Source organism: Salvia hispanica, chromosome 1, assembly GCF_023119035.1.
Source record: "Salvia hispanica cultivar TCC Black 2014 chromosome 1, UniMelb_Shisp_WGS_1.0, whole genome shotgun sequence".
NCBI lineage: Eukaryota > Viridiplantae > Streptophyta > Magnoliopsida > Lamiales > Lamiaceae > Salvia > Salvia hispanica.
Window position 1 is genome coordinate 20,882,394 of NC_062965.1, and position 8,930 is coordinate 20,891,323.

At 34.4% G+C, this 8,930-nt stretch overlaps 2 protein-coding genes across 3 annotated transcripts; one reads left to right on the top strand and one right to left on the bottom strand.

The window, feature by feature from the left end:
• The first annotated feature begins 559 nt into the window (after positions 1 to 559).
• On the top strand, positions 560 to 3,362 carry LOC125201355 (rhomboid-like protein 19). Its single transcript, XM_048099465.1, has 8 exons — positions 560 to 671; positions 822 to 949; positions 1,677 to 1,737; positions 1,864 to 2,030; positions 2,418 to 2,523; positions 2,648 to 2,850; positions 2,939 to 3,079; positions 3,153 to 3,362. Exons 1-8 carry the CDS (start codon positions 648 to 650, stop codon positions 3,253 to 3,255), a joined length of 933 nt encoding a protein of 310 aa, XP_047955422.1. The 5' UTR covers positions 560 to 647; the 3' UTR covers positions 3,256 to 3,362.
• Positions 3,363 to 3,461: 99 nt separating this feature from the next.
• On the bottom strand, positions 3,462 to 8,223 carry LOC125201217 (MLO-like protein 12). 2 transcript variants are annotated; one of them, XM_048099356.1, is made up of 15 exons: positions 8,087 to 8,223; positions 7,914 to 7,971; positions 7,334 to 7,419; positions 6,392 to 6,508; positions 6,183 to 6,243; positions 5,982 to 6,070; positions 5,619 to 5,693; positions 5,442 to 5,542; positions 5,306 to 5,355; positions 4,926 to 4,966; positions 4,671 to 4,844; positions 4,518 to 4,553; positions 4,338 to 4,405; positions 4,196 to 4,256; positions 3,462 to 4,089 (listed from the first exon to the last, which is right to left on the bottom strand). In XM_048099356.1, exons 1-15 carry the CDS (start codon positions 8,210 to 8,212, stop codon positions 3,583 to 3,585), a joined length of 1,650 nt encoding a protein of 549 aa, XP_047955313.1. In that variant the 5' UTR covers positions 8,213 to 8,223; the 3' UTR covers positions 3,462 to 3,582. The 2 variants fall into 2 exon arrangements, with proteins under 2 accessions (XP_047955313.1, XP_047955237.1); XM_048099280.1 differs by having other exon boundaries at positions 7,334 to 7,479.
• Positions 8,224 to 8,930: the final 707 nt, after the last annotated feature.

Below are 8,930 nucleotides of genomic sequence, written 5' to 3' on the forward strand. Positions count from 1 at the left end.
AACGTGCAAAATACAAAATATTTAACAACAAATATAATCTAATATTAATTTGTAAGTATATTAATTTGTGAATTTGTAAGTATATTAATTTGTGAATCTAAATTTTAAGTATTTAAATAAAAAATGAAAATAGCATACAAAAAGTAAAGAAAAGATGGAATTGCGATTCATTCCTTATTTTTTTTTGCATTTTTAAAGACAAAAATGCCCTTAGTGGCATAAATTTAAAAAAGAGAAAGAAAAAAGGACATGAAAGACTGAAAATAGTGAAAAGAGACCTTAAATGATATTTTATCCATACGTAGAGGTGTTTGTTGTATTTTTTTAAATATAGGTACCTCTAGCGTTCGACCTGGCATACGTAGAGGCTATTTTTGTAGTTCACTCTTAAATATGACATATTTCTAGGAGACGAGGTATAAGCGATTGATGTACTATTATTTCTCAAAAGTAAAAGGGCCAACTCGGACATTAAGCAAAGTACAAGGGGCAAAATGAAATTTACCCAAATTAATTTTCTCAATCACATTTAATTGCTTAACCCAAAATCAATACTCCATTTATAAACAAATCCATGTCAATATCTCAAACAAGTTCAACACACAATCCAAAGATTTCCAAGTAGATCAGATCAGTCCACAACCACAATGAGCTCCCAGCAGCTCCCCGGAGTGAGTTCTCCATCGCGGATCACACTCTAACAAGCTCAAAATTCATGCAATTCAGTCGTTAATCAGTCAATTTTTCGTCAGATCTGAAATGGATTCCGACTGTTTCTGATTTTGGTCCTTCGCTGATTCTATTTCTATTGTTTGAATTAGGGCGGAATGAGCAATTACAGTGGATACACAAAGCTGTGCAAGGGATTGGCGGTGGTGTTGGCTGGCGGTCACATTGTCGTTCAGATTTTTCCCTCCGCGGTTTCTTATCTTGCGCTGATTCCGGCAAAGTAATCTTCTCGTTCCTTTTTTAAAATTTAAATATGCATTTTGTAGGTCTCATTGTTTTCTTGCTATGTTTATAATTTGTGGTATTATTGGTTGTGTGCATATACTTGTATTGTTTAATTTAGGTTTAGAGGGTTTTAGCTGGTAGGTTGTTCTAGCCGGCCTGATCTAGGTTAAACTACGGTTGAGTCTCTGTGTCATGCGATCATGGTAACAAGTGAAGTTTCTGGGAGTCAGGGGCAAAATTTGAGGGGCCGAACAATGTGTGCACCGTTAGACTAAGTGTTTGAAGGTTATAATACTTTGAAGAACATTTATGCCAAGGTCTATTATCTATGATGGTCTACATCAATGGCATTGTCTAAAGAGATTGGTGAAAAACCAGAATGATTGGCTAATGTTTCAGAAACTCGTAAGAGAACATTTGATCTGCTGTTTAGGAAGGGAATTTAGGTGGTTTTGTTTCGCTGAAACTGCATGATGTTAGTTCAGTTGCCGAGGAGAAGGTTAGGCTAATTTTATTCTTATCCACTAATACTATTGAATAAGAATAATCAATACATATGTATATTGGATTATAATATTTGGCATGCTTTGTAGAAGGCTTATCCCATTTCCTGTTATATTATGTCAAGATGAAAGTTTAATGCAGTATTGGATTTATCTGTATGTCTTTAGCTACGTAAAATTAAAAACGTTGAAATTGACTTCCTGTCTGATTTGCCATAGGACGATTCCCTTTGCTTGGAATCTCGTAACTGCTGGATATGTTGAACAGTCTATACCTGGGGTATGTCATCTCTTATTCTGTAATCTGTTAAAAGCCGCTACAATTATATATATATATATTTATGCACCTTTTCTTTTGGTCTCTCTCTCTCTCTGTGTGTGTAATCCTATAACTGTAACCTTGCAGGTATTTATCAGCATCATCGGCCTCCTTTTCATTGGAAAGCTGCTCGAACCCATATGGGGGTCTAGGGAGTTTCTGAAGTTCATCTTTGTTGTCAACTTTCTGACATCGGTTTGTGTTTTCGTCACGGCTATCTCCTTGTACTACATTACAACACAGGAAATTTACCTGTAAGTGATGCAAGAAAAGTTTTAACCTAGAGTTTATTTTTTCATGCTCAGTTCTTTAAGCCATTTTAATTTTAATACCTCTATACATATTTGTCGTTCCCTTTTTTGGAATATATCTTGTTGCTATATTCATTGATCATTGGTGTGAATTCCCCTTTACCCAGAGCAATTTAACTTGGCTCCATCTTACAATGATCGAATATGTGAATGCAACATAATTATTTTGCTTATCCATTTGCCTGACTCTAAGAGTTGTATCTTAGTGAATCTTCAATTTGCACCACGCCCCCATCTTCAACACAAGCTCTGGTTCACTAATTGCTTCACAGTACTTGCTGCTGAAATTTCAATCAAGTTGTACTTGATATCCTTTCTCCTTTTTTGCAGCTATATGCCTATTTCGGGTTTCCAAGGGGTTCTTTCAGGATTTCTAGTTGGCATCAAACAAATTATACCAGATCAAGAGCTCTCTTTATTGAAGATAAAAGCTAAAGTAATAAATCTTGATTTTGGAAAGTCTTTTGTTAAATAAATATTACAACATACTAAGTGAAGTCCAAAATCTCAAACCCTCTTGATTGTTACTTATTGATGCCCTTATTTTCTCTCTTTTGCAGTGGTTGCCTTCTATTGCACTGTTGTTGGCTGTTGTTGTAAGCTTTTTCACAACAGATTCAGCAGCACATCTTCCTACTGTAATTTTTGGCACATATATTGGTTGGATTTACCTCAGATATTGGCAAAGAAAATCAGAGACAAAATTAAAAGGCGATCCAAGTGATGAATTTTCTTTCTCTTCTTTCTTCCCTGAACCCCTAAGGTAGTTTACATTGTGAATTAAATTGTTGTCAACTCTTTTTTCTTATAATTGCAAATCTTGGTAGTTAACTTCAGCTTGTGGTTTGCAGACCTGTAATTGATCCTGTTGCCACAATTTTTGAGCGGCTGCTTTGCGGAAGAAGATCTGAATCCTCAGATGAAAGTAGGGGCTATACTCTAGGAGGTTCAGTGTTGCCTAGTTCAGATCCTATTGAAGCATCCAGGAGGAGGTAATCTTTTGTTTGCCTATTACAAAGGAGAGGTTTGATTAGTTGACTGATTAGTTGGCATGCTTCGTTTCAGGGAAAGAGGTGCTCGGGCTCTTGAAGAAAGATTGGCAGCTGAGAGTCTGACTGCTCCAGGAATGTCCGATGAAACTAAAAGAGACGCAGCTGAAAATGTTTAGGAATTGCAACTTTATATATGCTGAATTTCCAGATATGTATATCTTTACATGCTTGTACACCTATTTGTTAATACATAGTTTTTGATTCTATGAAGAATTTTCCGTCATATTTTGGTATGATTATGATATGGATATCACTTATGCATGTTTCATTTGGCTACTGTTTTTGGTTGTGGTTGTGGGGCATTATGTTTTCAGCTGCCTGTCAATATTGTTGCTATATCACAAGATGTGTTCTATAAGTTTCTATATATGTATATCTGAAATATTAATTATAACCAAATTTGTGTGATCATCAGATAAATTCACATATTTCAAGATGTTCATTTACCACTTAGAGCCACTCACTCCTGATGGATCTGGCTTATCTCTGAAAGAGAATTCCTGTGAACTAAGTTCAGTATCACTTCCTTCTATCCGATCAGATATGCTGTTCCTCGCCATATCTTCAATATAGTGGTGGCTGGGATGTGCTGATATAGAGCCATCCATCCCCGCTAAATTCGGCCTATTTCCAAAAGAGAAGTTCTGCGAACTAGTTTCAGTGTCATTCCTTTTCAACTTACCTAGATGTCTGCTCTTCCTCATCATATAATCTATATCACGGTGGCTGGGAGATGCTGATGCTCCTTCACCACCCTCTCTACCTTTGTGGATATCATTATATTTCATGTGCTCACGTAAGAGATGCACTGGGGAAGCACCTCCATCAGCAGGGGTGCTCCCCCGGGATTGCCTCCTCTGTCTCAGTCTCTTGCTTGCTCTTTGGCGCCATGTGCGTAGCGCTGATGCAACTCGCTGACTGAAAATGACTGGCTTGACTGATGAGCCCATCTGAGAAAATGATGATAATAGTCATAAGAGAGTAAATCAAAGTTCGCGTTTATTTTCTGTTAAATCTAGTCTTGTCCTTAGCTATAGCAGTAGCAGTAGACAGAACCTGTGTGACTAACGCATAGAGGGGGAGGGTTACGTAGCTGCAGAGAACCTGTATTGTAACACTAGCAAAATGAAAAAATAGGGACTCTTAGAAGCTCTCGAAATAGTGTGTTGAACAATGGTGAAAGCTGTAGTATACTTACCCCATTGTTATCCTGATTAACATCTCCTCAAGGTTCTCGTGGTAGCAAGATGGGTATCCAAATTCGTACTGAGGAACAAGATATGGTGGTTTCAGGGTTCCGTATTGGAAAGTAAGATATACTTTCTAGTAAAAGATAGTGATGTACGAGACATAATAGATAGATAGCTATGCTGCTTACCCAACTCCAGGCAAAGAAAGCAAGCTGAAATGCATTCTGCAGAAAAAAAGCACGAAAAACTGATAAGATTAGCTGGATCTTAGGATAACTTTACAGACTTATGATTACTCATTCAATTTTAGTTGATCTCTTACTTCTTGAAATGAAAATTACCTGGAAAAGAACAAAGTGGATTAAGAATAGGATCACACGTGGTCGACTGAACCAGAACAGGTCATCGCCAAGCTGTACTACTGGAGTGCCCCTGACTATATCTCCTCTCTCTAGAATACTTGTTCCCATTTTAGTTATGATAACTTGGAATTTCGCCCCGATCAGAAGAATTATCTGCATGTTCATGTTAGTTCTTCGGGAGTCGAAGAAAGTAACGTACTATAGGCTATTAGATATGCATATGTTTTCACTTACAATTAGAGGGATGAATGGCAGCCAGTATTGTGAATACCACCCTATTTGTAGAAATACAAACAACAGAATGGATGGTGAAAAATCATTAGAATCTTCGACTTATGTATATATACTATACAGGAAGATAACATACACTAGAGCGAGCACTATGGAGCTGGGGCCTAGAAACGGGACTATACTGCGCAACTACTTATTGGTTGGCCTATGGTTTAGAGCAGTCTACTTAGTATACCTACTTATGTAGAACCGTATATACTTTTTTTGTCGAATGAGGATGAATGTGAAATAGTTTCTAGGCAAGGCCGTGGATGAAGCCACGACATCTTCCTATTTTCCTTTTTTTTGGTGGATGTTATATGAAGTGTGATTTCTGGACTCACCATTGGTGTTGGTGAGGAGGAACAGTACAGCTGATAACCATACCACAGGGCTGCATCCGAAACAGAAAACGAGATTGATCATTCGAACTGCTGCTATCTACAGAAAACAAGAAGGAAAGCCGAACAATTGCCTAACCTTATTCCAACTAGAACTTTGAAGTCTTCTTCCAGTGATCTGTTGATATACTTTTGAAAATTGAATGTTGCTTGGCTCTGAGGTGTTGGATTCAGATGTGCCTGCAGTTCAATTGTGTGAAAATGTAGCACTAAGATGCTCGTGCAGAAACGACGTCGCTTTGTTGTGATGACTTACTGTTATAAATCCATGTCTGAGTGTTAAATAGTCCACTTTTGCTACTGATGTGAAAAATTGCCCAAAGAAACAGCCCTTCACGTGAGAAATGGAGATGAATGAGTCATATACTTTGATATATGTATGCAAATTAATAAAATTAAGAAATATGTTTCATAATTGCTTGGTACTAATAGTATAGATTAATTATAAAATAATATCAACTCCGACTTGATTTTGATTTTAGACATTTTATAACACGTTGGAAATAATTAGATAAGGTTGTTGATTTTTTGTTCAGTTTACTCAAGATATTAAAGCAAATAATTCTAAAACATATACTAAAATAAAATAAAATAAAATAAAGGGTATAGAGCTTTTTACAATCCATAGGAGGATGGGATACTTGGTCCAAAAACGCAAATGCCTTCGTGAAAATGTTGTCTCCCTCACAAATCTGAACCTCTCCGGATCTGCAACCATTTCGAAACTAATTTTTGTTGACGAATCAAAATGATAAAAATAGATTATTTTTGATGAACATAGGAAGTACTATAATTTAATTATTCATTTAATTATAGTTACCATTGTTGCATTGGTAGTTAACCGTCATTGTCTCTTCTTCCCATGATTTCCATTTCTTTATCTGTATCAATACTCTCAGTAAACAGTTAAAATATTTGACAAATCTAGCAAATCTGCATATCATTATCATACAATTATTGCATATGTAATAATCATTGATAAAATAATTATACGATTACTTATAAAAATAGGAGAGAATAAGTTATTACCTTTAGTCCACCCAAATTTAAGGTTGTGACGCTGCATATTATGTGAGAAACAGCCAATGCAAAAATGAATATATGAAGCTGGTTGATGCCATATGCTGAGACGAGTTGTACCTTGTCCTAAATGTTATACCCATAATAATAAATTAATAATAATAGTAACAATAACAACAATAATAATATACTGCAGGTTCTATTAATCACTTTTATTAAAACTTTTCCATCGTACCACTAGCTTAAAATATTCAAATTAAGAAAATATTACTAGAAAATGATAAAGTATTACTTTCAAAAAGATAAATATCATATCACGGATATGTAATAATGGTTGATTATCATGAAAATTATAAATATAATAGTCTTTTCATGAGAACATATAAACATTGTACCAGTAAATGTATAAACTTATTACATCCGTGATAAAAATTAACCACGTTCTAATTAAAATAGAGTAAAGGGTAATTTTAGTCCAAAATAAAAATATGAATTTAGTCCAAAACATTCACTTTTTGAAAAACATGTCCATAACAAATGAAATCGTTGTCGGAGTGGTCCTTTTTTTACGGTTCCGTCAAAAAACTAATGGTCATGCCACTATGCAATTAGCGTTAACCGTTAGTTTTTTGAAGAAACCGTAAAAAAAAGGACTACTTCGTCGACATTTTCATTTGTTATGGACCCGTTTTTCAAAAAAGTGAAAAATATTTTGGAAAAATTCGTATTTTGGTCATATATTTGTGACAAAAATTGATCTTTACTCTATAAAATACTATGAAATTTTCGCCCCACGGTATCATTTAACCATCCATCCAACAAAAGATAGGATTCAGACCCTAGTATTGTATTCACCCAACAAGAAGATGCATCCACTTAAATTTTTGTGACCAAATGAATAGTTATGTTCACACTATTGTGTGTTGGACGTGGTTCTTAAGAGGGTTGTACCTTTGGACATGGATCTTGATATTGTTTACCACTTTTCTCTTTGCAAGGATGCCATGAGTGTCCAACGTTATAGGGAACGCATAATTCTGAAAGGTATTGTTGTAAAATTGATAGCAGCAATGACATGAGCCCCAACAGCATAAGCTCTTAAATATACCAAAAAAATTGAAATATAATTAGTAAAATTATAATATCAATACACAACACAACATAAAATTCAGTTACAAAAATATATCTAAAATAACACTAACGTAGAACTCCTATAAAATATAATCAAATGCAAACTCTAAATATTGTACAAACTCCAAATTATGATCTAGAAAATGTAAACACGAGATGACAAAATAGTAGCAACAGAAAATGTCAACGGTTGATGTTGTGTTGATATTGTGTTGACATTTTCTATTGCTACTATTTTGTATATGTTGATATTTTTTAACGATACAGATCATAGTTTGGAGTTTGTACAATATATGAGTTTGCATTTTATCACTCCGTACTCCTATATTTTTCTTGATGGTATCTACATGGAAATACTAATTTATAGAGTAAAAGGTTCGAAATTACTTATCAAATTAACCTGTTTTAATCTTTTCAAGTGCTTCACATAGAGACGATCTTCTCTTTTTATTCAACCACTGCAACCAAAATACACAATAAATTCCATGAAATGTTACTATATTTGGCACACTCACAAACAAAATGAAATAGAGAAAATATGGTGTTAATAGAGAAAATATGATGTTGTATTACCGATTCAATAACATGAAAGAATTTCTCAACGAGAATTGATATAGCAATCAGCACAAAGCAAACCACCGCCACCGCCCACGTCGCCGTCGACTCCAACGACCTCCCTGTGTTCATTACTACGGCCATTCTCTCGCTCTTTCCTCTTTTGTAAGTATAAATTTGATTGAATTTTCATATACTTGCAAGTTATGTAATAAATTTATATATAAATAAAGAGAGAGAAAAAGAGAGAGATTTGGTCAATAGAATTGAAATTACGAGTCAAGTGATTATGATAGATGACCTTGTCTTCAACAAATTAATTTTAAGTTTGACACAGTTGTAAATAGATCAATTAATTGGCAATTTTGATGTATTTGGAGGTGCAAACACGTGTTATTAAATTAATAAAGATGATTAACTTTTACTAGTTAGAATAAATAAACACTATCAATTAAAGAGATTAATTGCATGTCAAGTAGTAGCTCAAAATGTATTTAGTTAAATAAGTATAAATATTAACTAGCAAAGAAATTCAATATTTATAGATCAAAATATCTTAGTGGGGTTGCAATCACTAGCTATATAGGATATATTTGATCTTGGATTGTTCTCCTCAAGTTGACAATCCAATGATATTTTGAAAAGTCACTGAGAATTTGGAGAATAATGTCAAATCGATCTTTAAATGGTCATTGAAACGCTTCATAACTTAACTTGAGCTTTGAGTTTTATAACGTAAATTGAGATAATTAATTTAGTAAATAAATTAAATTCTCAGCTATTGAATTATTTGGGCTATGATGGTCCTTTTTCACCTTACTAATACCAACAAAACTTCGAATATATGTCTGAATTATTTGTA

What these genes read in the sequence shown, in the direction of transcription:
- LOC125201217 (XM_048099280.1), bottom strand. Translation starts at nt 8,212, where the DNA reads ATGGCCGTAGTAATGAACACAGGGAGGTCGTTGGAGTCGACGGCGACG. An exon ending in TAACTACCAATGCAACAATG is followed by an intron (nt 6,071 to 6,182) that starts GTAACTATAATT and finishes AAATGGTTGCAG; the next exon opens with ATCCGGAGAGGTTCAGATTT. An exon ending in TCTATGCGTTAGTCACACAG is followed by an intron (nt 4,090 to 4,195) that starts GTTCTGTCTACT and finishes TCATTTTCTCAG; the next exon opens with ATGGGCTCATCAGTCAAGCC.
- LOC125201355 (XM_048099465.1), top strand. Translation starts at nt 648, where the DNA reads ATGAGCTCCCAGCAGCTCCCCGGA. An exon ending in CTTGCGCTGATTCCGGCAAA is followed by an intron (nt 950 to 1,676) that starts GTAATCTTCTCG and finishes GATTTGCCATAG; the next exon opens with GACGATTCCCTTTGCTTGGA. An exon ending in ATTGAAGCATCCAGGAGGAG is followed by an intron (nt 3,080 to 3,152) that starts GTAATCTTTTGT and finishes GCTTCGTTTCAG; the next exon opens with GGAAAGAGGTGCTCGGGCTC.